Raw genomic sequence first — 23,112 nt, forward strand, 5'->3', positions numbered from 1 at the left:
TCCTGTGTGCCCTTTTGTGACACTGATCATGCTGCAAATCAGGAGCATCTAGCCTCAACGCCTTGCTTGTCAACCACCATGGACCACCCTCAAGTCTGTATCATCCCTGGAGCGTCAGCCTTCTCTGAATTTCGACGCCAGGCTCTAGCCTCCAACATTGGCGCCCGCGACGTTCAGGGACAATATATTCACTATGTGGAACTTGTGGGATCTCTTGAATCTGAGAGCCATGCCCTACTGGAAAAATTGTTGACCAACGGTCATCATGTAGATGCCCAAGAAAAGGAAGAAAAGGAAGGCGAATCTTCCACTATCCTCCATGTCCTACCTCGACCGGGCACTATTTCTCCTTGGAGTTCAAAGGCTACCAACATTGCTCATGTTTGTGGGCTTCAGAAAGTTGTTCGTCGAATCGAAAGAGGTGTCAAGATTACGGTCTATCTTGATAATGGACATTCTCTGGGCAAATCAAGTCTTGACTTCCTCCATGACCGGATGACAGAGACTATCTCGGAGAATGAGCCAGACCTCGATCTCTTATTCATGCACCACCAACCTGGCCTGTTGGGCACATATGACCTGTACAATGGTGGAGAGACCCCCTCAGAGATTCTTCAAGATCTGAATCGCAAGCTAGGCCTTGCACTCGATGCTTCAGAAATCCAGTATCTGGTCGAAGCCTATTCGAAAGACGGGCCAGTCCCGAGGAAGCCTACAGATGTTGAGCTCTTTATGTTTGCCCAGGTGAACTCTGAACACTGTCGGCACAAGATTTTCAACGCGAGCTGGACTATTGATGGAAAACCCAAGACTAACACTCTGTTTGGCATGATCAGAAATACGCACAAACAGGTTCCGGAAGGCACCATCAGTGCATATAGCGACAATGCAGCTGTACTAAAAGGCAGCAATGGGAGTCAATGGGCCCCCGACGACCTCAACGGCCAATGGAAAGCAACAAAAGAAACCGTGCATTTCCTCGTTAAAGTTGAAACCCATAATCATCCTACCGCTGTCTCTCCATTTCCAGGAGCGGCAACCGGTTCGGGTGGTGAAATCAGGGATGAAGGGGCAACAGGAAGGGGAGCAAAACCCAAAGCTGGTCTCGCAGGTTTCTGCGTGTCTGACCTGCTGATACCTGGTCACCGTCAGCCGTGGGAGCTCGATTATGGCAGACCTAGCCATATCGCCAGCAGTCTCGATATTATGCTCGAAGCGCCCATTGGAAGTGCAGCTTTCAATAACGAGTTCGGCCGACCTTGCACTGCTGGGTATTTCAGAACATTGCTCGTGGAAATGAGAACAGGCAAAGACTCTACTGAAATCAGAGGCTATCACAAGCCTATCATGATTGCAGGAGGCGTAGGTACTGTTCGACCTCAACACGCTCTCAAGGATCCTGAGATCGTCAAAGATGGTGCATTTCTGATTGTCATGGGTGGACCGGCCATGCTCATCGGTCTTGGAGGAGGGGCCGCATCAAGTGTCAGTTCTGGAGAAGGGTCGGCCGAGCTAGATTTTGCTAGTGTTCAACGTGGCAATCCAGAAATGCAGCGGAGGGCTCAAGAAGTCATCAATGCATGCACCGCGCTTGGTTCACACAACCCTATCCTCTTCATTCACGATGTCGGTGCGGGAGGTCTGTCCAATGCTCTGCCGGAACTCGCCAAAGACTCTGGCCACGGTGCCGAATTTGAGCTTCGAGATATCGACTGTGCAGATAAGAGTATGAGCCCCCTCCAGATATGGTGCAATGAGGCCCAAGAGCGCTACGTTCTCGCGGTGGCACAGGAAGGTATGAACAAGTTCAGGGCAATTGCGAAACGAGAGCGGTGTGAGATCTCGGTCGTGGGAAAAGCTACGAAGCGGCAGGTGTTGAAACTGACAGACCGTGATCACCCGGCAAATGGCGATGATCAACAAGATCCTATCGACCTTCCAATGGAAGTCCTCTTCGGGAAACCGCCCAAAATGACTCGTGATGTGGACTCACGCAAGGCCGATCTACCAGGCTTTGATACTAGCTTGAGCCTGTATGTGCCTCAGGCGTCGATGAGCGGTTTGCTTCAGGAAGCAATCGATCGAGTGCTTCAGATGCCAGCTGTCGGATCCAAGTCTTTCTTGATCACGATAGGAGACAGGACTGTCGGCGGACTCACAGCCAGAGATCAAATGGTCGGCCCTTGGCAGGTTCCTGTGGCGGATGTATCTGTAACAGCGACGTCACTTACCACTGGTATCAAAAGCGGAGAGGCGATGGCGATGGGCGAGAAACCAACCATTGCCCTGATCTCCCCGGCAGCATCTGCACGTATGGCAGTGGCTGAATCACTGATGAATCTTACTGCTGCAGACCTGCCCGATCGTCTTCACCAAGTCAAGTTGTCCGCAAACTGGATGTCTGCGTCCACTCATCCGGGCGAAGGAGCAGGGATTTACGAAGCTGTGGAAGCGTTGGGCATGGATCTGTGTCCCAAACTCGGCGTCTCAATTCCCGTCGGGAAAGACTCCATGTCCATGAAGATGAAATGGGCAGACCCACAGAGTAAAGAGGCAAAGGAAGTCACGAGTCCCCTATCAGTCGTTATATCTGCTTTCGCTCCCGTTCTGGACATTAGGAAAACGTGGACACCGCAGCTCAAACGATACAACGAAGTTGGCGAATCTACGCTCTTTTTCGTGGACTTGGGCCTCGCGCATCGTGCCCTTGGAGGGTCCGTCCTCACACAATCCTTCAAACAAATTGGCGATGAAGCACCCGATATCCGCTCGGTCTCCTTGTTCAAGGATTTCTTTGACGCTACGCAACAACTGCACGAACAGGGCCTTGTGCTGGCCTACCACGACCGTTCTGACGGGGGCCTCTTCGTGACACTGGCGGAGATGTCATTTGCAGGTCGCTGTGGTATAGAAATCATGATCAACGACATCTGCCCCACGCCAAACACCCCGGATGTGATCTCTACACTGTTCAACGAAGAATTGGGTGCGGTATTTCAGGTCCGGAAGTCTGACGAGAACCGCTTCAAGGCCTGTTTCGCGACGTGCGGTCCTCCTCCAGGTCTTATCCACAAGATCGGGCGGGTTTCAACCAAGACTTCCTCTCAGAACATGGCCATTTATCACGGAGCGAGACTAATATACCGTGCAACTCGCGGTCAACTACAGCAAAAATGGTCAAACACGTCATATTGGCTTCAGCGACTTCGCGACAATCCTTCCTGTGCGGACTCGGAATATAACGCAATCCTGGACGATGCTGAACCGGGATTGAGCTACAATCTCAGCTTCGACCCCAAGGAAAACATCAACACGTACAAAGCGTCCTTCCTCAATTACATGCGTCCCACGGCCCGGCCGCGTGTGGCCATCTTGCGAGATCAAGGCACCAACGGCCACGCGGAAATGGCATTTGCCTTCGAAGCTGCCGGATTCACCGCGATAGACGTCCACATGTCGGACATTCTGGACCCGAAACCACACCAGTCACACCTCGGCATTGATCACGACCTCTCTTCCTTCGTGGGTCTTGCTCTCTGCGGCGGCTTCAGCTTCGGCGACTGTCTCGGCGCAGGTCAGGGGTGGGCCAAATCGATCCTCTTCCACCCGACAACACGTGCAAAGTTCCACACCTTCTTTGAAAGGAAAGACACCTTCACACTGGGCGTCTGCAACGGGTGCCAGGTCCTCTCCAAACTGAAAGAACTGATCCCGGGGGCGGAGAAGTGGCCATCTTTCGAAAGGAACGAGTCCGAACAGTACGAGGCCCGTGTCTGCATGGTCAAAGTATCCGATCCCCCAGTGGAATCAGGCATGTCCCCCAGCGTCTTCTTCCACGGCATGAGCGGGTCTTCATTCCCCATTGCCGTCGCACACGGCGAGGGTCGCGCCTCGTTCACGACCGATCTCCCTCCACCAAACACCGGGAACAAGACCTGGGACGCCTCTCTGGCCCACGATTTCGCCTACGCAAACCTCGCACCACTCCGCTACGTCGACAACAAATCCCTCCAACCCACGACAAGTTACCCGGCAAATCCCAACGGAAGTCCCGCGGGCATCGCTGGCGTGCGGAGCCAGGATGGACGCGTGTTGGCGTTGATGCCCCACCCGGAACGCACCATTTTGGCCGGTGTGGGTAGCTATATCCCCGAGCAGGCCGTCAAGGGAGAGAAAGGCGACGGCTGGGGCGACTGGGGCGAGTACGGACCTTGGTTGAGGCTGTTCCAGAGTGCGAGGAGATGGGTTGGGTAAGATGAGACACCTCTGACGGACGGCATGGGAACTGGGATGAGAGAAGCCAAATTGCAGGACGGGCGTTGCTGGAAGAGAAGATGTTCGAGTACCGAAAAGCGCTCGTTAAGAGGAAATTGGGACTCGATCAGGAGATGATGAACTGTTCTCTGTTGGATTGGCCTGGGCTTGATGATGGGGAAAGGCGCAACGGATGCAATGCGCCTCGCTACAACGCCAGGCTGACCTCTCTTGCTCATCTAAGGCGATTGAGACGACAGACATTCCGAGATAGATATACACTTGAGAGGTTTCCGCATAAATGCCACTTCAGAAAATGACCATCCTACAATTACTCGAGTTCTGAGGCAGGATTGTTTCAAGTTTTCATCTTTTTTTCTGCTTCTGGCAGCTATATCGCACCTACCAACGAGCCCCTTTTCGTCCACATTAGACTTCGTGCATTAATAGCGAGTATCTTCTAGTTACACAAGGCAAACAGAAGGAAAAGAAAACGGTGGCGCAGCCTTCAGCGTCCACCAAGATCTCTAACATGAAAACCTGGGCACCTATGCCCACCCATGCCGCAAAAAGCACACTTTTGTACACTGAGATGTCAGTCACCCAGCTGATCCCTCTGCCATCACCTCTAGTTGCTGTCATCCCCTGATCAGACGTGAGTTATGCCTGCCGAAGCCATGCTCGACGTCCACATGCACCAGGCGCCACGCCTTTGTCGCCCCGTTCAGTTGTCCGATAGGACGTAATCCAGCTGCTGGCTGATTTCTTGCAGCCCAAATTGAATTTCTTCGTTGTCTTGTCTCGGACGCCGAGCCTGCATGAAACAAAGAAATACTATCCCGTCAAAAGGGTCGTCCTTTTCGGCCGTCTAAGCCTTTCGCGATCTGGTGGTTGGACCGTTTGATCGCCCGGTGGTGACAGCGCCATTGCTCTTCTTCTCATCTCCGAGTGCGGATGGAACCCTGGTGGGGTCAGGAAGGGGAAGATCCTTCATAGCGATCAAAGCTTCTCTGCCAGTGTTCCTTCTCGGTCGTCCTTGGATGGTCTGTTTCCGGTAGGTCGCGAAGTAGAATGAGATGAAGAGCAGCAGGTAAGAGCTGAGAATGACGAGACCAGCGATGGCTGCGAATTCCTCCCCTGCGCAGGTGCCTGCATTTGGTAGCCAGGAGAAATAGGAGTTGGCGAAGTAGGTGTACGAAGCGAAATAGACAAAGCCCAGATCAATAACGAATTGTATGATTTGCATGATGGTGATGTATTTCTTCCACCAGATTCTGATGCCGCGAGCAGATTGGAAGTAGTACCTGGGAAACCATTTATCAGCCATATACTCGATTTTGCGGACAGATTCTCCTTACCAGTACATAACCACGTGAACTGTCAAGTTCAGCGTAATGGGGACCCATGACACCGCAGTGTGCCCAATAAGCTGAGTGTAGCAGAGAAGAGCAGTTGCGCCATGGTGATAAGTGTGGAGGAAGGTCAGAGGCTTCTTCTTGAGAACCAAGAACAAGGTGTCAATGAGTTCGAGGTATTTGGTGAGGTAGTTCATCTGCGGAAATTAGACTCTCGACACAAACTGGATAGACCGACAGCGGGACTCACATAGTACAGCACAACCAATTCTTGCGTCCAACCTCCATTGTAGCTGCAAATGGCGTTGAAGACACCACCGCGGACAAGAGTAGGGAGCAACTGTTCAATGAACAGCACCAGGAGACAACCGCTGATGATGGTGAGATAGAGGTTGTGGACCATGAAAGCGCCGTTGAGGGTGAATGGCTGGCGGTGTTTCATCAATTCTCTTCCACCAAATATAATGACATAGTATGAGATCAAGGCGATGGCCGTCTCTGGCAATGTCGACATCGGGGTCTTCCCTGGTTCAAACTTGAAGTCCATCGGTGAGTAGCCAAAGATGGCCGAATAGGCCTTGTCGAAGATAGGCCATAGTTCGATGCCGAAGGGGCGATCGAGCGTAGGGATGGGAATAGACTTGAGGATATCGGTCGACATGTTGAAAGAATATGTCAATTCTTGTTGCGGTCGGAGGCGGGAGGGAAATGGATGGGAAGAGTCTGAGCGCAGGCGCCGAATCGAGGCGGAATGAGTGACAGTCAACAATCAATTAATGAGGGAGTGAAAGAAGAAGAAAAGGATGAAGAAGAGGCAGACACGAAGAGGGATAAAGTAGGTGTCAATCGGAACAAGGTGGAAGGGAGTGAGTTATATTCTCAAGCCGGCAGCGCGGACAGTGGCGGCAGCAATGGGAAAATTGCAGGACGAGGAAGAGGGATGATGAAAATGGAAATGTGCCAACAGTGCCAATGGTGCCAATGGTGCCTGTGGATGCCAACTCGGGGTAATCAAAAGTCAGGGGGAAAATCGTTTGTTGAGATGCGCGCAGCCTCTGTCGTAATGGCCAAGATCCCTCTCAGCCGCGCCTTCCCATTGGCTGTGTACCTGGCTCTCAATTTCCGCCTGGCGAGAATTTTTTGCGACTGTCGCGCGTGTGCCGTGTGGAAGACGGTAGCCGCGGGAAAGATCTGATTGGCGGAGAAGTTAATACGGTGTCTTGTGCAAAGGTCGGCAGAGGGATGAAGGGGAAAAACAGGGGGGATGTGAACGCGAACCGTGTTGAGACTTGAGGTTGACATATAGCAGGTGTATGCACGTGCATATTATAATTAATAGAGGCAGGTACCGATGACCATGTTGGGACTGCCCCAAGCTATCAGCCAATCAGGTCCCCGTGATTGAAAATACGCAGACTGGCATACACATTACAGGCCAAATACCCGCCTTGCCCACGCATACGACTTGGCTGACGTCCGTCATTTCAACCACTCAGGAGCTTTGCGATCATTCTGCCCAGGCGGGCAAATCTCAGGTGACTGCAGAACCTCAATTGACCTCCGCCCACACCTTGAACACAGCAGCTTCTCCCATACTCCCACTCGACACAACTCCCCTGTACTCAACCTCGCCGAGTGCACAATGGCTTCTCTTGCCATGTTTCGTCTCTCAGCTCGTCCCGCCACTTCCGCCTTCGTCAGACCCTGCGCACGATCCTTCAGGAGAGCTCCAGCTATCATTCAATCGGTTTCCGCAAGGTCCCCTTTTAGCTCCTCCGCCATCCAAAGAAGCGGTGGTCACGAAGACGAAACATTCGAAGAATTTTCTGCGAGGTACGGTCCTGGTTGAGCTTGGTTTGGTCTCAATGGTTGTTGGAATACTGCCTGGCATTGCTGCGGAAAGAACTTTTGTGACTGTCAGAGCTTGGCTGACGAGATATCTCTCAGATACGAGAAAGAATTCGATGCTGTGCAGGATGTCTTTGAGCTACAGGTAAGGATGCCCGGCTCAAAAATGACATCGTGTAGTTTTGGTCTAACGCAAGTCACCAGCGAAACCTGAATAACGCCTTTGCCTACGATCTTGTTCCCTCCCCCGGTGTTGTCACAGCAGCTTTGAAGGCTGCTAGACGTGTCAACGATTTCCCCACTGCTGTGAGAATATTTGAAGGTCCGTCGTGATCAGTTCCGTTGAAGACGAGGTGATTGGAATCTAATATTCGGAGCCGCAGGCATCAAAGCAAAGGTCGAAAACACACAACAATACCAGGAATACCTAGAGGAACTAAAACCCCTGCGCGAAGAGCTCGGAATTAACCTCAAGGAAGACCTTTACCCCGAAGGCAGCGACAGCCCATACCACAACCCATAGACCATCCAATGGGAAATGGGAAAAGCTGGCCATAAAGCTTGTGCATTGGTGGTTGGGAACATGGAACGGAAGAGTCGCATGGTATCTGTCGGACCAGAGGAAGCCAGAAGGAATCGGCCTCGTGCGCAACATCTTCAGAGACTACCTACGCTGTAGTAAAACTTGTACAGTTTCAAAGACGAGCAAATTCGGAGATGAGAGAGTTCACTTGTCTTCTGCGGTCTTTCCTTTGCTCTCCCACAGAACACTAACATCGGCCTCCGACAAGAGGATCAGGCTGTCCACCCAATGGACATCCCGTTCGTTGGGCTGCCTGTTCGATTTCTTCGGCCAAAGGTACTGACGTCCCAGCGGATTTGCGAGTATTCCTGTCCCTATTTGGTTTTGAAATCTCATCGGCCCCCATTTTCAAGGTCGAAAACAACAACGCTCTACCTCTGCCACCTACTGCCAAGTCAGATGCTCAGCCACTGTCAACTTCTCCATGCAGGGCACAACAAGGCTGACACGTAAGTCCGCGGAAATTCTCAGTACCGGGACGTCTGCAGCTAGTTTCAAACGGCCCCCAAACGCAGGATAGCCGGACATATCAATTGATGGCGATATCATCAGTGTACACTGACAGTATGGTTATAGCAACTCATATCACTGTGCGGCTGAGGTTTTAGGTTGAAGCCTGGAGCCGAACAAGTCTGAACGGCATATTCAGTCATGCGTGCTATGCACCCGCGCCACCCTGTGAGTGCTAAATGAAGCAAGGCTGATGCGAAGTGCCCGCGCTAATGCACGAACGAGCTCTGAAATGGCGATAGTTCTCTGTCAAGTCTTCGTCTCGTGCACAACTGAGGTGTTGTCTTGCACAATACAAGGACCTTGACCGGTTGTGTCACGCTGCTCTCGCGGTTTCGCCATTGTCGTTTCCCCTCTGGTGTGCTCATTGTCGACCGGGGATGGTGTTGCCATGATTGTCAGGGGAGCCGCGGAGTTACTTTGGTGTTGAGATCAGGCTGAGAAACACCCCAAATCGGTATGCCCACCACCCTCTTCTTGAAGAGATGCGCAGCCTCAAGCTCTCCTCGACCTTAGCCTCGGGTGGCTTGCAGCCTACTCCAATGATGGACTTTCTCGGAAGGGCCAGGGCGTATACTGCAGCCCCGTTCGTACCAATCCAGGCATCTACAAAAGACCTTTCGTCGATAAGCCTACTCGGTACTTGGTTCTCTTGCCGTATATTCCGCACTTGCTGAACGAGACTTGAAATGGAATCTGTGCTTCTTGGCTACAGCTAAGATGGTTGCGCCGACTTACCTCTTCTTCTGCGACGCTAGATGAAATGATAAAGCAAACCCGAGCACCCGGTTGTTGGACCTGATGTCTGCCCTCCCTCGAATCTCACTCTCCTGGCCTTCAGCCGTATCGCCTCCAGAGGAGCATCGAGCACCAAAATGTCCCATCACATTCTTCTCCGTGCCGCTGCGGCTCACGTCCGGGTCTTCCTGCGTATTTATTTCACACTCGTGCTCATGCTCATCTCTTTCGTGGGAGATAAATGCTGCTCGATATGGGTGAAGATGAAGCTATACAAGCACCGGTCCGTCCCTCTGCACCATATGACCGGCTGGCTCAGTGGAACGGGCCTCTTTTCCGCGATCGCAGCCTTTCGTGCCACGCCTGTGGGCTGGCTGGGCATGCTAATGTTACTGGCATCTGCGCTCAGCCTTGTTTGCGACTTGGCCGTGAGTGCCCTCGTGGTAACAACCGACGTGGTCAGTCGTTGCCATTTCAACACCACGGGCGGATACTCGGCCTTGTCGGACGTGGTCTTTGACCTGTATATCAACGCGAGCCCTACGGGTCCCCTCTACGACATGGTGATGGCCGCCCAGGCGGCAAGCCTCAGCAACGGGGGCATCAATGGCATCTACGTCAAAGTCAACAACGACCCCAAATTCCGCCCGGATGAGAACGATGTCGTCGGGACGTGGGTCTGTAACGCCACGGGCGCCCAGAGAACGTTCCCGGCAAATGCGTCGACTGATTCTGTTTTCGAGGGCCTCCTACAAGACGGCCTCCTCTTCAATACCACCATGTACCAAACGTGGGATGACAGCGGCAGTGGCCCGCGCGGACTATTCGTCTGGTCTGCCTCTGAGAAGAACTACCCCACAGGGCCTTGGTCGATTCTCGCCGGGGTTCAAACAAGCCTCAACACCACCTCGCCCAAACGCATGGAGACATACATGTGCTCCATGTCCGCACCCAAGGTATCCTGGCTCTTGGAGCGGATGCAGGTCTCGAACAACCTAGAAATGTGGGCGGCCACCGTGCAGTCAAACATCTTTCCGGGCTTTGCCGCGCCGATGGGCAACGTGCCCGCATTCCCCAAGGATCCCGGTCTGGTGATCGCCACCAAACTGAACGCCATGACCATGATGGCCGGCGCTGCCTGGGGGATCGAGGACTACCCGCGCAGGATCGACGACCCTACCGTCGGGTGCATCGCGGCCCGGACCCTGGTGCCTTGGTCCGTCACGGCGCTGTTCGTCCTCGCGGCACTCCTCGCGGTCGGCATGGCGCTGTGTCTCCTCGGATTGACTTGGTCGCGTCGCGTGGACCAGAAGAGGCTGCCGAACGTGCCGGCCTACATCAAGGCAGTCGACCAGGGCACACCCAACGATCTCATCGGCTGGATGAAGCGGGCCACCGAAGAGACCGGCGTCTCAGTAGTAGCAGCGGCGCCGACACCCTCGAAGACGCCGCGGATCGAACGCTGCATCGAGGCGTGTCTTCTCTGGCTCCATCTCCCTCTGCCCGATGGCCGGTGGGCGGAAATTTGGCGTTTCGGGCCCTCCACAAGTACCTTCGATGCCGCTTCTTACGTAGGCGGGCTCGGGAAAGTAACAGCCCTGGGACTTTTCTGCCTCACGCAGCCGCCGACGATGCCTGTACCCAGTGGTGGCGGCGGCCGCGGAGGAGAATCGCAGGAACTATTGAATGTCCCGCTACCATTTCCGTCACCTTCGCCCTCCTTTTGGACGCAGAAAACCGTGTCCGTCCACGAGGCCGAGCTGTAAGACCTATCCAACAGTGCGGCCGGGTTGTAGCTTCAGCCGCTTCAAGACACTACTATACCAGGACGAACCTCTATCCCAGGCAGAACGTTCTACCGAGTATCTGAGAACGCGACACGACGTAATACCGAGTAATTCATCCCCGACAAAAAGGTGCTTGATAGCGAACGGGATGGACGACATAGCAGATATATATATATATATATATATATACTTCGTATATAGGTATTCTTTAATGTTTTGATAAATGAAACTCAGGAAGTTTTGTGTCTCAGATTTTCAGAACCAGTGAAACACCCGGTTATGTGTATAGGTAGGTCACTCAGGAGGCAATAATGATGATGGGCGAAGCACGCCTGCCTTGATAGTGGGACCGCGACTCGGGGCCGGTATATACTAGGTACCTATATAGTTCAATCCAGAGACGAATGCCGCATATCATGGGCCCATTGTCGAGGCATAGGAGGCACTGATTACTTGTAGCGACGGAATCAAAGTTTGCAAGGCGTCTAGAATCCGATAGATTGCATCGTCATACATAGTTCAATTGTTTCTGCACCAGCGTTCTCTCTGCATCCACTCGTCTGTCCTCAGCGTGATAACAGCCGTGAAAACCCCTCGGTGTGTGCGACCAGGTGCTTTCCAATCCGTATTCGCCCTGCATTCTTCCAAAGCCAGTGACGTTCCTCGTCAAGCTCATCTCACCACCGATCTCTCTGCTCTGTGCCTTAAATCATATATCTAAACTGCTTATCGTTACCATACTGGCCAGGCTCCTCGAGGTGCACAGTCTCCCTGTCACGGCCGTACTTCTTGTCGCGCTTCCGGTTCGCCTGCATCAGCAGTCCCATCTGCATCAGGGATGTGACCACGACGATCAGACACGCACCGCATGAGATCCACATGCCTTTGCGATAATACGGCGCGTCGCTTTTGGGGAAGATGTTTGTACCCAGCACGGGACCACACTGGCCACCCGTTGCGAGGATAGCCAAACCCACGGCACGCTTGCTGTCCGTGGCATGGGTGTTACCGACCCAGGTTAGCACCATTGCCACCGACACGAAGATGAGGACGGCCAGGAAAAGGCCGAAATACCGCGGTGCTACCCCCGTGGTGGTGGCCAGGATAATGTACCCGACCGCCGCGATCAACGCAGGGCTAGCGACGAAGATACCACGCATCTTCAGGCGGTCAGAGATGAAGGCCGTGCCGCAGATTGCGAGGAAGCAGAATACATATGGTGGAGCAGAGAGGCCGTTGGATTGGATGGTGGAGAAGGCGCCCATCTCGCTGATGATGGTGGGAACGAAGAGCGGGAGGGAAGCGAAGCAGACGTTGCAACCGAAGTACATCAGAGGAGGAAGGTAGGCTGTAAGAATGAATGTCAGTCTTTAACTTTCCCTTTGCTCTTCAAGTTATGATTGGGAAAATACGCAAGGGTCGCGTAAGTCAAATGGCTCCAGGATGTCCCTTTTGAACAACAGGGTAGTTGCTTCTCGATTGGATCGTCCATCAAGATCAAAAGGCTTGAACAAGTTCATTTGAATTGAACAGCCGTCAAACCAAAAGGGGTGCGTGGGTGGATGGGATCAAATAGTCCCCGAGAGCAATGGGAGGGCACACGAAAAAGAGAAAAACTCACATCGATAATCCATCAACCCGCCCAATACCTGCTTCCACTGCAGTCCTTTCTTTCCCGTCCTGTCTCCAGGCTGTCTCAAGGACAGATCCACCGCAATCGCCTTGTCACTCTCTGACAAGAACTTGCAGTGGGCAGGAGAGTCCGGCAACCAGAACCACGCCACGATGGCCAGCACACAAGTAGGAGCGCCTTCAACAATAAATAGGATGCGCCAAGGTGCCAGGGCGCCTTTTGCTTGTGAAATACCGTACGCGAGCGCACCTCCGTAGGCGTTGGCGAGGGCAGAGCCACTCAAGAAGATCCCGGTTCGCAGGCCAAGTTTTTCGCGCGGATAGAAGAAGGAGAGGTACAATGGGACACCAGGACCATAGGAAGCTTCAAAGATGGCGAGAATGACTCGACAGACCATCACACCGGCCCAGGATGTACATGCTGCTTGCAAGGTGGAAACCACCCCCCAGCCGAAGACGACAAAGGCAACCCAGGCATGAGGGGGGAATGCTTTCCAGCCCATTTGCGTCCATTGAAAGAGGATATCTGCATAAGAATATATAAGTTAAAGGTCCAAAGCAGTGGAAGGAACTCTTGGGGTTGTCGGTTCGGCCGACGAAATGCAAGAAACAGCGGGAGAACCTACAGCTAATGTAAAATGCAGTTCCCAACCAATCATAGCGATTGCCACTGAGATCAATGTCCTTCTCCATACCGGAAATCCTGGCATTGCCTAGATTGGAGCGGTCTAGGACGGACAGGGAGTACAGGACTAAAATGAGAGGCATCAGGTGCCAGTCGAGCTTGCGGATGACAGCATCTTCCTCTTCCTTGGTATATCGAGGGGCCGCAGAGGGGTCGTAGTGGACATTGATATCGTTGTGTTTCTCAGAGGAGATCTCTTCGGCAGTGGTGACGGTGGGCTTCTCGTCGCTGGACGACGTCTTGGAGGAGGCCGAATGCACGGCGTCTAGAGGGGTGACGCCTGTGGCAGGCTTCTCGTGGATCTCTTTGGACTCCATGCTCACAAGGCTGAGGAGGAGCAGCCCCAAGGAATATAGACAAAGCAATTGCCAAAGCTGGGAGATCAAAAAGGGAAGGGGAGCTGCGAAGTAAAAGTCCAGCAGCCCATGTCTGGCCTCTGGGAGACTGTTGCCTTTTTATTGGGAATGTGTCGATCCTACCTTGACCCAGTCGCATGGTCATAGCCGATCTCACAGACGCACAGGGTCCTCTTCATGCATTGCGGCAGTGATCACAGACGTGGGCAACCACGAGCACTCGCACTCGTGGCACCTGAGGTTCCCCGCAATGCGACTTCTTGACATCTCGGACCCGTTCGAGTTATTGGACAGGAACCGGCGTGGGACACCGTTGCACGCCGTTCGGAGCAATCTGAAAGGGCTGTCGGTGATCATGAACAGGGATAGAGGTGGTGGGTGACGGGTTCTCGATGGCAACAAATGCGACTGCCGAAGCGGACATTGAGCGGTGATCATTGCATGTTTGACGGATTAGCGGTACTTCCGTCGGTAGAAACAGCCACCGCAGCGCAAGTCTTGGAGAAGGATGGAAGTTCGCAAGGTGCTTGATATCGTGGCCCCGTATTCTTGCTCCGTGAAAACGCCACCGCTGGGGAAATGGTGGAGGGGATTGGTAGAAGGACGAAAGGTGTGGGTGGTTGGCATTGGGGAGACTGTTCCCCACGGAGTCTGCCCGACTGTAGCCAGCCAGCCAGCCAGCCAGCCAGCAGCCGCCCGTAGGTGACTCTAACAATGGGGGTGGTACAGGCCATGGGCAGCCCCAGGTGAGGCTCCCAAACGATCTCACAAGCCTCAACGCCACGCATCTTAGCCATTTCCCACCACTTTGCTTGTCTCCGCCACGCTAACAAAGGGTACCTAGATACCCACGGAGGGTACCTAGGTACCTAGTAAGGTCACCACCGCCGGTACGGAGGTGGGAGTTCTCCGTTCGGCACGCCTGCGGAAGTCTCGATACAGCAACAGTATCCCGGCCGAAGGATCTCAACCTGCATGTAAACATAGTTTAGGAGTTGGGGATTCTAGACCAGCTAATACGTTCTTCCTAGGCCGCATCTTGCAGACCACGAAATCCACCATGCCTGGGCAGAAAGCGAGATCGTGCTCGCTAGGTCTCCGCGGTATTTGCAGGGATATCGTCCAAATACAAATAGGTATTTGAAAGCCCTTGTTATCTGGTTGTGTGATCCAAGATGATCCGGCTCCTATTGCTCACCCCATTCCAACATACTTGAACCATAACGGTCGACAATCTTCCCGTTGCAACCAAGGTTCACCGCCATAAAACTGTCCGGGTGTACACCCATTACATTTAGGTGAGTTGGGGCAATTGTAGAATGGGATGTGGTTGTACCCGATATCCTTGAACCTGTCACCTGTCAGTCTGCGCCTCGAGTCTCACTGGAACTCGGGGATGCCTTACCAATGAATTTTGCTGGCATCCTCAAAAAGCCCCAACGCAATGCTGTGGACGGGAGCATCGCCCCATCTCTCATAAAAGAACCCACCCGTCCGATCCAGGTGAGTGAAATAATCCTCATAGATCTGGCTCCTCCAGAACGACAAGTCGGCGATTTCAAAATTGGACCAGAAGTGACAGGTGCTGTACCCATGGGCCTTGATATTATTTTCCGGCCTGCGGTTGTTGTCCACTAGCCATGCCATGGCGTTATTCTTGTGGAGATATTCCGGATGGGCAGCCAGAAATTTGACAGTCTCTGGCCACAAGGATGGGATTGATTCCGGCGAGTCAAATAGATTGATGTTGAAGCCGTAGGTCTTATTGTGGTCCTGCATGTAGCGGAACACATCGTAGTCGACCTGACAGAAGAATTTGACCTTGGGCTCCACGCGCCAATAGTACTGGACATCCTCGAGTGCTGGATGGCGGTAGAACATGCCACTATTCCATCGACACATCTTGTGATATGATATCATCCCGGCATACTGGACATCGTTCTCTTTCAGAATCTTGGCCGACTCTTCATAAAGTTCCTGGCTGACCCAGGAAGGCATATCCCAATGCTCTTTCGGGATGACATGGTAGGCGCATTTGGCCTTTGTGACGGCCTGTGTGGCTTGTTTGAATTCTTCGGTGAAGGGGACATCGTTGAAGAATGTCCATGGATAGTTGAACTTGGAGTTCCACGTCTCTTCGAGCTGTCTCATAGTCGGGAGGAGTTCGTGGAGTTCTTCATTGCGGACAAGAGAGAGGAGGGTGGCATTAATGCGCGCCGAGTTGGGGCTCTCGGGGGCGTAGTCGTGGTCAGTGTGTCGCCATAACGGTTCCGGCGGTTCGCCAATTGCTGTGGGATAGATGTTAGCAGCTTTGTCGCTTTACATCCTGAGAGGTCATATACACACGCTCTAGGAGAGGGTCCTGTTCCCAAGTCTCGATCTTATCACCATTGCCGACCACAGTGCCCGGGGGCTCAATCGTCGGGACTGGGCGCAAGTACTGATAGATGACGAAGAAGACCAGAACCACGGACAGTGCGCCTAGGAACCGCACGGGCTTTGCAATGGCCATATTGGACGGCGACTCTTAGCCATCGGCCATGATACAGAATCTCTTCTATGCTCCAGAATAAGCCAGGAAGGTGGCAGATACGATAAGAAAAAGTTGGGAAAAAGAAGCAAAGCGAGCGATGAATCGAATCTTGCGTGTTCGTCTGCGCGGCCGTGGGATCCACATCGACTTGCGTAGGCGAGACAATTCAGGCACCACCAGCAGTTGACCACCAGCACGGCAGGGGAAAGTAGATCCCCGCCAACGGCCAACACATCCAAGCAGAAAAATTTCCGTCATTGCGCCTTTAACCCGCATGGTACCTAAGTACTTTGGGGGAGTACAGCCACCGTGTACCAACAAACATCACTTTCTCTGTCTACCAGCGCACCATGGAAATCCTCCGCGAGCCGCCCAAGGCCTCATCCTTCGTCCCTCTAATAGAGCATCAATCTGCGACGCCCGCTTCTTTCTACTCCGGGCCCCCAGTCCTACATTACTACAGCGACCGCAGCAAACTGATCGTCCTGGAACATGAAGCCCGCTCCGTGCCTGCATTTGCGCCTTTGCTAGAACATCCCACCAGCTCTCAAGAGCAACAACCTCAGCAGCAGCCTCATGCTAACGGCACCGAGGCAGCCAATGGAGGTTCGGACGAAGCAAGGGGGACGCACAGAGTCGTCGACAATGTGGATGTATGGGTGACTTCAGAGTGAGTTGAGTCTGACGATCGAGAATCTTGGGGTACAATAAGAAGGAAAGAAGAACAAAACTGACAAGAAACAAGCAAACTGTTCCTCTACTCCAACGACGCAAACGCCGGCCTCTCAATCCCCTACCCCTCCATCTCTCTCCACGCAATCCAATCTCTCCCACAACCCTCGCCGGGCGAACAACAAGGTCTATACATGCAGATAATTTCATTTCCCTCAACAGAAGAGAGCGCCGCCGCCGCGCAAGACGAAGACGTCGAACCCGACTCTATCTCTGTCACGGTGATCCCGACCGCCTCTGCTCCGCCGCAAGTTGCCTCCGCCTCTGGAGACGGTCTCGAAGGGGAGGACCAGCCCGAACAGACGCCCGTGGTGGCCATGTTCAACGCTCTTTCCGCTTGCTCCAATCTGCATCCTGACCCCGTCGAAGACGAAGAAGGCGAAGACGCCGGTGGGAGCCGTCTGTTTCGCGCGGGGCTGGCTTTCCCAGGCAGCACGGATGGCGGCCTCCCACCCGCGATGCCGGGCAGCGGAGGCTGGATCACGGCGGAGAATATGGACGAGTTTTTCGATGCAGAGGGGAACTGGATTGGCGATGATGAACAAGAAGACCAAGAAGAGGAAAGCGGTGACGAACCAGGAGCAGCTGCGAGTGGCGAGCCTCCTTTGGGCCCGGGCGCTGGCACCGTCCGGCCAAGGCAAGATACAGAGGAGCAAGGAAACGGGGATGGCGCTGATGGCGCAGGAGAAGCGGAGGAGACCAAGTGGCGGAGAACATCCTAGTGTCTTTTCAAGCTGGTTGTCCTCACGGTCCATTGGGGACGACCACCCGCAAGGACGGGAAAGACCGACGTCTTATGACCACGAAATATTGTACGAACAGGAGCCAAACAAAAGGAAAAGCTAACGTGAAAGGTGATGTTGGATCGAGAAGAGTCGATGAAATAATACCCCTAACCTCACCGTCTTTGCCAACGTGAGTGGCTCGGATTCGACCACAACCGGGGGATCCAAAATCAGAAAGCAACTCTTTTACTCAGCGGAAAGACTCCTTCTAGAGAGTCGGCCAAAAGTTCAAAATTCTGACCCACTTCCCATCCTTCTTGCGGTCTCTGTCCCTGTCCCTGTCCCTGCGTTGAGCTTGAATTTGAACTCGGACTTCTCGCCACAGCTCTCAACCACGCGATCAAGAACTCGACGTGTTTCTTGAACGTGTCTCTCACCTTGACAATCTCTTGAAAGAGCGAGGTGTCCTGTTCAAGAACGAACGTGGAGTATCCCTCTCCCATGCTCGCATCATCATCGTCATCCGAAGATGAATATTGATCGCCATCATGTTGTCTCCTGCCTCCCCGGCGTCTCTTCTGGCTGCGCGCCGAGATGAAACTGCTCGCCTCGAAATCTCCATGCGCACCTTCTCCGGAAGCCGGCCGCATTGTATCAGGTATGCTTGTTGAAGGCCAGGTCACGAGATCTGTAAATCGAATGCATAGGTCGAGAATTGTGACGAGGGCATCGCGCAGAGGTTTGATTCGTTTACTGCTCAGGCATGCGTGCTCCAACGCGGCGATGTATTGGGTGTGGATTGCTATCATGTCGTCAAGGCTCCTAGTTGAAGAAGAATATAGCCGGTCGCGCATAGTTGTTGTAAAAGCTTGCACCGTGCAGCTTGTGAGATGGCTATAGAGAGTGTTCGCAAAATGAGACAGCTGCCAGTATACCAGTCGTGCAACCCTGTGTTCATCGAGGTTGTCAAAGGGCAAGGGCATATGTTGGACGTGGAAGTACGCTCGGCTGGCGAGCAAGGATCTCGCGCGGCGGACTTGATTGAGCATTAGAGCAACACGTTGGTAGGAAATCATAGAGGCAGGGAGGATGATATTTGCAATTGGCCAGCTGACGTGATAAGAGACGGACACTGCAGCCAGGATCTTGACAGAGCGGCGTCGATTTTCCATGCTCCGGGAAGAGGTATACGCCGCTTGGATTGTGATTGCGTCGACATCTACGCATTCAGAATCCTGAAATGCTTCAGCCAGAAGATCAGAGAGCAGAAAGCGGTCGTTCCACATCTCTAAGCAGCGATCTATTCGGTCAAACATCTTGCTTTCAATGCTATCAAGGAGGACGCCATCTTTGGCAAGATAGAGGTAGTCGAGTGCGTCGAGGAATCTTGTCAGACCGCAGCTTGTCTCCAGAATGTGCCTGAGAGCGGTCGTGGAAGTGTCGAGTAGAGCGCCGAGATGTCGATCAAGGATCATTTCGAATGTCGCGGAGAAGGGTAATGGCGAGCTCGTTACTAGATGAGCTGTCTGCGCTGCCGCGGCCACGATTCCGAGATCCCTGCTGCAGATATCCGGCGCAGCTCGTCCAAGATGGTGCATAAAGGCAGCAGTTTTTCCGATTGCGAAGATCTTTTCGGCAAATTTCTCCAGGAATATCGGGATCAAGTTGTTTGTAGTAGCCAGGGTGAACCAATCATGCCATAAGGTACTCGCCAAACGGGGTTTCCCCTCGTTCTCAAACACAAAGAATGGTTCTGTCGTGTCGATCCTGCCGGTGAGCAACCATACGTCGATGGGCTTTGAATATAGCGTGAGGGAAGACAGGAAAATAGGGAGGAAAGTCTCCACCTCGACAGAATTGGAGCAAGTATGCGCTGTGTCTAAATGACTGTGGATGGTGTTCAGAGTGGAGATCGGGTCGTTCAGGATAAAATCGGACACGATGGTGCTAACAGCTTTCAATGAATGACTTTCTCTCTCCACCTTCCGCAACGTTTGAAGCAAGCTGATCACACCTGTCGGCGAAGATCGGTGTAGGATGGCGGCGTGTTCCTTAGATATGGCCAATTCAAACCTTGTCATGATACCGCGGATGGCGCTTTGAATGAATTGCATGACGGCCGAACCCTGCGGGATTCGCAGCCAGCGGCGGACAGAACCAATATTTGAACCAAGGCGAGCTGCCTCCTCCAACAAGGACTTCGAGGTTGTCCTTCCTAGATTACCCAGACAGTATCGTGCTTTCGGGCGGACACGATGATCGGTAATGGTGAAGATGGAAGTTGGCATTCCCGTGAGCATAAACAGTACCTCCCTTGAAGCTTGGGTCTCTGTGATTGCCACAAAAGGTCCTGGTCTATGCCAGAATTGCGCGGCTTCTAGCTTCGCTGACTCTTGTGCCACAGGCGTTTCAAACAGCCTCTCGACATCCATGTTCTTCGTAACATCATGCTTTACAGCGACTGGCGAAGGCGGGGTATCCGAAGGGCCGAATTCATCCTCATCAGAGCTGGAATCAGAATATTTTGGAAGTCTCCATATCTCATCCTGGTGATTGATAGGATCCTCCGCGTCGATCTCCTCCCAACTCAAAGGGACTGGAGTCTCTGAACGCGGTTCCAACTTCTCAAGATTCTCAATCCGGCTTTGGTGCACCGGGTCATGAGAAAGATGAAGTAGAAGATCTAGAACATCGGGCAACCACTTTATATCATTGTGGTCCTTCTTCAGCTCTGCACGTCGCGAGAAAAGCTCCGCAGCGACATCGTCGAGGTTGTAGACTTGGAGTTTTTCTTCTAGTCCAGTGAGCTTTTCGTCGACCGCAAATTGGTTGGTGCGGCCATAGTTGTGGTGCCTGACTGTGCGGATGAAATTGTCTTTGTATCTGTGCACGTCGGCTTTTGCAGATGGTAGAGAAAAAGAGAGCACAAGCTCTTCCATCCAAGTGTTTATGGTGGTCGGAGAAGCCATACTAGCTTCTTTGGTGTAGGCACTGGCAGGTCGATTGGCATCATATACTTGGCCGTGTTCTGAGACAGAGAACGATCAAGACAGTACTTTGTCTCTGTTTTGAGTATCAAGAAGGACCTAGGTAGTTAGAGATGGGCACAATGACAAGTCCAACGAAGCGCGTCTCGTGGATTGTATGTGCGGCAAAACTTCGGGTTTTCGGCCGCAGCTTGGAGAAGCAGTCGCCAACACGTACTCAGTATCTCGATTCAATTATCCTTGCATAATGTCGAATTCGCGGACACAAACAGTGCTTCAGAACCTGAGCACATTATGAAGCGACACCGTGGGCCCTCCTCTGGTCTTCGAATTGAGGCGTTTCTTGACAACTTCTTCTTCTGCCCATCTTGTACAGCCTGGAGAAGGACCAAACCTCCACGATGGACAGCTATCTCCGGCTCCAGCTCCAAGAGCAGAAACAGCAGTCGTCGGCATGCCTCAACTTCCGCTTCAACCCTGATCTCCACCACCGCCGTAAACGCGCAAAAGCCCGTCCCTCCGCGGTATAGACCTCTTTACGAGTCCCTCCTCGATGTACGGAAGAGGGCGTCTGCCCACGTCAATCTCAGTCGACTACAACTTGCCCTTCAAGGGCTCGAATCCGAAACTCCAGTCACCAGGGTAGCCATTTTGGGATTGAATGCACAAGATACAGCAAACAGGGTGGTCAGGCTGCTGCTCGCGGACGCGTTGGAAGACGAAGGGAGCTGGGAGCGGGAGCTGGTGAAAAGTGCTAGTAGCGGAGACTTCAGTCGAGGCGTCTTGATACGTTATGGACGGGCGCCGAATCCAAATCTTCCTCAGCCGAAGACAAGCATTCCGGTGCTACACGTACCATCGAACATACTCGAGAGGAACAATATGGAGCTTCTGGTATCGAGCGTCAGTGTTCCCCGAAACGGTGAGCTATTGCAAGGCGCACAAACAGTGACTTCAGATGCATTCCTATCACCTTCAATTGGAACTCCCACCGCTGCGACTGGAAGACAGACGACTATCAGCCAACCAGTGCATAGCTGTCTGCTGGTCACAGGAGGATTGGACGGGCTCATGCTGGCTGCAGAGTTATTGGCATCTACAAATTTTACAGCCCTGGAAGATCGGGAATCTGTGAGTTTGGTCGTCGAGCTGAAAGACTTCAGAGAGAAAACCCAAGGACAGGTCTTAGTCGTGGATGCCGCAAAGGCGGAGGAGGGACTGGCGGCAATTCGAAGATCTATAGGGGAAGCAACTGAATACGAACACAAATGGGTCGACTCAGGCATGCCGCTGTTGTCAAGCTGGCTCACATTGGCCTCAGCTGCGAGATCTGAAGGTCCCATCCCGGCACCTGTGAAAGCTCTGATTTCCTCTCTGCTGACAACTGCCATGACCAACTTGCAAGTTCAAGCTTCATTAGAAACCCGATCGAATGCAGCTCGAAGTTTGAGCCAGGCAGCACGAGCCAACCTCGAAGACGCCATCGAAGGATTCTCTCGTAACGCCCACCAAGAGCTCCAATCTGGACTCGCATCGGCTTGGAGCTCCCATAACTGGCGGAAGTTGGCTTGGTACAAGCTGTTCTGGCGTGTGGACGACGTGGGTCTAATCATTACGGACCTTATCACAAACGCCTGGCTTCCTCGTACTGAGCGCGCGGTCTATGAACTTTCTGGTCGACTGTCTCAAGCGGGCATCTCGCCCATGGATGCCTTTCCTTCGCTGCCACAGGAAGGAAACCTAACGATGTCCAAGGCAGAACCAGAACATCTCACAGAGCCCACGCCAGTACTGCATGCGCAAGCTAGCGTTGCGACCGAACCCCCTTTGCGGGCAGTCCTGGTCAACACCACTGGTACGGCCGAAGTCGAGATGACCCCTATCCCTCAACCCATGCCTTTGTCTTCTTCGATATCCAAGACTCGCTCTGAGCATATGCAACGTGCGATTGCGGATCTCACTAGCACAGCTCAGCAGATTGTGCTCAAAACCCTTTCAATCACAGGTCTATCTGGCGGTCTCTCGGCCCTGACCTACCTTTCCATCACACCCGGAAGTATGTATGAAGCTGGCACAATAGCAGCGTTGGGTACGGCTTACGCCTTGTGGCGGATGCAGGGAGATTGGTTCAAGGCTACAAAGGCATTGGAGCACAGCTTGTACGACGAAGGCAGGACTGTCATCCAGAGAATTGTGGGCAGGATGGAGGAGCTGGTGGACACTGCCAGTCGAGTTGTAGAGGATGAGGTCGAAGTGCAGAGTCGTCGCCAGGCTGAGGATGCTGTCACAAGAGCCAAGGAGGAATTAGATCGACTTCAGAAGTGATCGATCGAGCCTTGGCTGGTGATAAATCTTGCAATGATTTGGGAAATAATCAAAAGTTCCTT

General features: G+C 53.0%; 9 protein-coding genes across 9 annotated transcripts; 5 read left to right on the forward strand and 4 right to left on the reverse strand.

The window, feature by feature from the left end:
• Positions 1-78: 78 nt before the first annotated feature.
• Z520_10165 (uncharacterized protein) lies at positions 79-4,254 on the forward strand (the record flags this gene model as incomplete). Its single annotated transcript, XM_016780659.1, has 1 exon — positions 79-4,254. The coding sequence occupies one exon, from the start codon at positions 79-81 to the stop codon at positions 4,252-4,254; it is 4,176 nt and encodes a 1,391-aa protein (XP_016628262.1).
• Positions 4,255-5,122: 868 nt separating this feature from the next.
• Z520_10166 (uncharacterized protein) lies at positions 5,123-6,270 on the reverse strand (the record flags this gene model as incomplete). The annotated part of the gene is made up of 3 exons (XM_016780660.1): positions 5,123-5,558; positions 5,613-5,806; positions 5,860-6,270. The coding sequence occupies 3 exons, from the start codon at positions 6,268-6,270 to the stop codon at positions 5,123-5,125; spliced, it is 1,041 nt and encodes a 346-aa protein (XP_016628263.1).
• A 981-nt stretch (positions 6,271-7,251) lies between these two features.
• Positions 7,252-7,980, forward strand: Z520_10167 (cytochrome c oxidase subunit 6, mitochondrial; the record flags this gene model as incomplete). The annotated part of the gene is made up of 4 exons (XM_016780661.1): positions 7,252-7,442; positions 7,557-7,602; positions 7,662-7,779; positions 7,841-7,980. The coding sequence occupies 4 exons, from the start codon at positions 7,252-7,254 to the stop codon at positions 7,978-7,980; spliced, it is 495 nt and encodes a 164-aa protein (XP_016628264.1).
• Positions 7,981-9,425: 1,445 nt separating this feature from the next.
• On the forward strand, positions 9,426-11,054 carry Z520_10168 (uncharacterized protein; the record flags this gene model as incomplete). The annotated part of the gene is made up of 1 exon (XM_016780662.1): positions 9,426-11,054. The coding sequence occupies one exon, from the start codon at positions 9,426-9,428 to the stop codon at positions 11,052-11,054; it is 1,629 nt and encodes a 542-aa protein (XP_016628265.1).
• Positions 11,055-11,779: 725 nt separating this feature from the next.
• Positions 11,780-13,709, reverse strand: Z520_10169 (uncharacterized protein; the record flags this gene model as incomplete). The annotated part of the gene is made up of 3 exons (XM_016780663.1): positions 11,780-12,423; positions 12,697-13,233; positions 13,334-13,709. The coding sequence occupies 3 exons, from the start codon at positions 13,707-13,709 to the stop codon at positions 11,780-11,782; spliced, it is 1,557 nt and encodes a 518-aa protein (XP_016628266.1).
• A 1,233-nt stretch (positions 13,710-14,942) lies between these two features.
• On the reverse strand, positions 14,943-16,260 carry Z520_10170 (uncharacterized protein; the record flags this gene model as incomplete). Its single annotated transcript, XM_016780664.1, has 3 exons — positions 14,943-15,099; positions 15,154-16,036; positions 16,095-16,260. 3 exons carry the CDS (start codon positions 16,258-16,260, stop codon positions 14,943-14,945), a joined length of 1,206 nt encoding a protein of 401 aa, XP_016628267.1.
• A 371-nt stretch (positions 16,261-16,631) lies between these two features.
• Positions 16,632-17,735, forward strand: Z520_10171 (uncharacterized protein; the record flags this gene model as incomplete). The annotated part of the gene is made up of 2 exons (XM_016780665.1): positions 16,632-16,951; positions 17,027-17,735. 2 exons carry the CDS (start codon positions 16,632-16,634, stop codon positions 17,733-17,735), a joined length of 1,029 nt encoding a protein of 342 aa, XP_016628268.1.
• A 233-nt stretch (positions 17,736-17,968) lies between these two features.
• On the reverse strand, positions 17,969-20,707 carry Z520_10172 (uncharacterized protein; the record flags this gene model as incomplete). Its single annotated transcript, XM_016780666.1, has 1 exon — positions 17,969-20,707. The coding sequence occupies one exon, from the start codon at positions 20,705-20,707 to the stop codon at positions 17,969-17,971; it is 2,739 nt and encodes a 912-aa protein (XP_016628269.1).
• A 312-nt stretch (positions 20,708-21,019) lies between these two features.
• Positions 21,020-23,050, forward strand: Z520_10173 (uncharacterized protein; the record flags this gene model as incomplete). The annotated part of the gene is made up of 1 exon (XM_016780667.1): positions 21,020-23,050. The coding sequence occupies one exon, from the start codon at positions 21,020-21,022 to the stop codon at positions 23,048-23,050; it is 2,031 nt and encodes a 676-aa protein (XP_016628270.1).
• Between the last annotated feature and the right edge of the window lie 62 nt (positions 23,051-23,112).

This window comes from Fonsecaea multimorphosa (assembly GCF_000836435.1).
Source record: "Fonsecaea multimorphosa CBS 102226 unplaced genomic scaffold supercont1.28, whole genome shotgun sequence".
Classification (NCBI taxonomy): domain Eukaryota; kingdom Fungi; phylum Ascomycota; class Eurotiomycetes; order Chaetothyriales; family Herpotrichiellaceae; genus Fonsecaea; species Fonsecaea multimorphosa.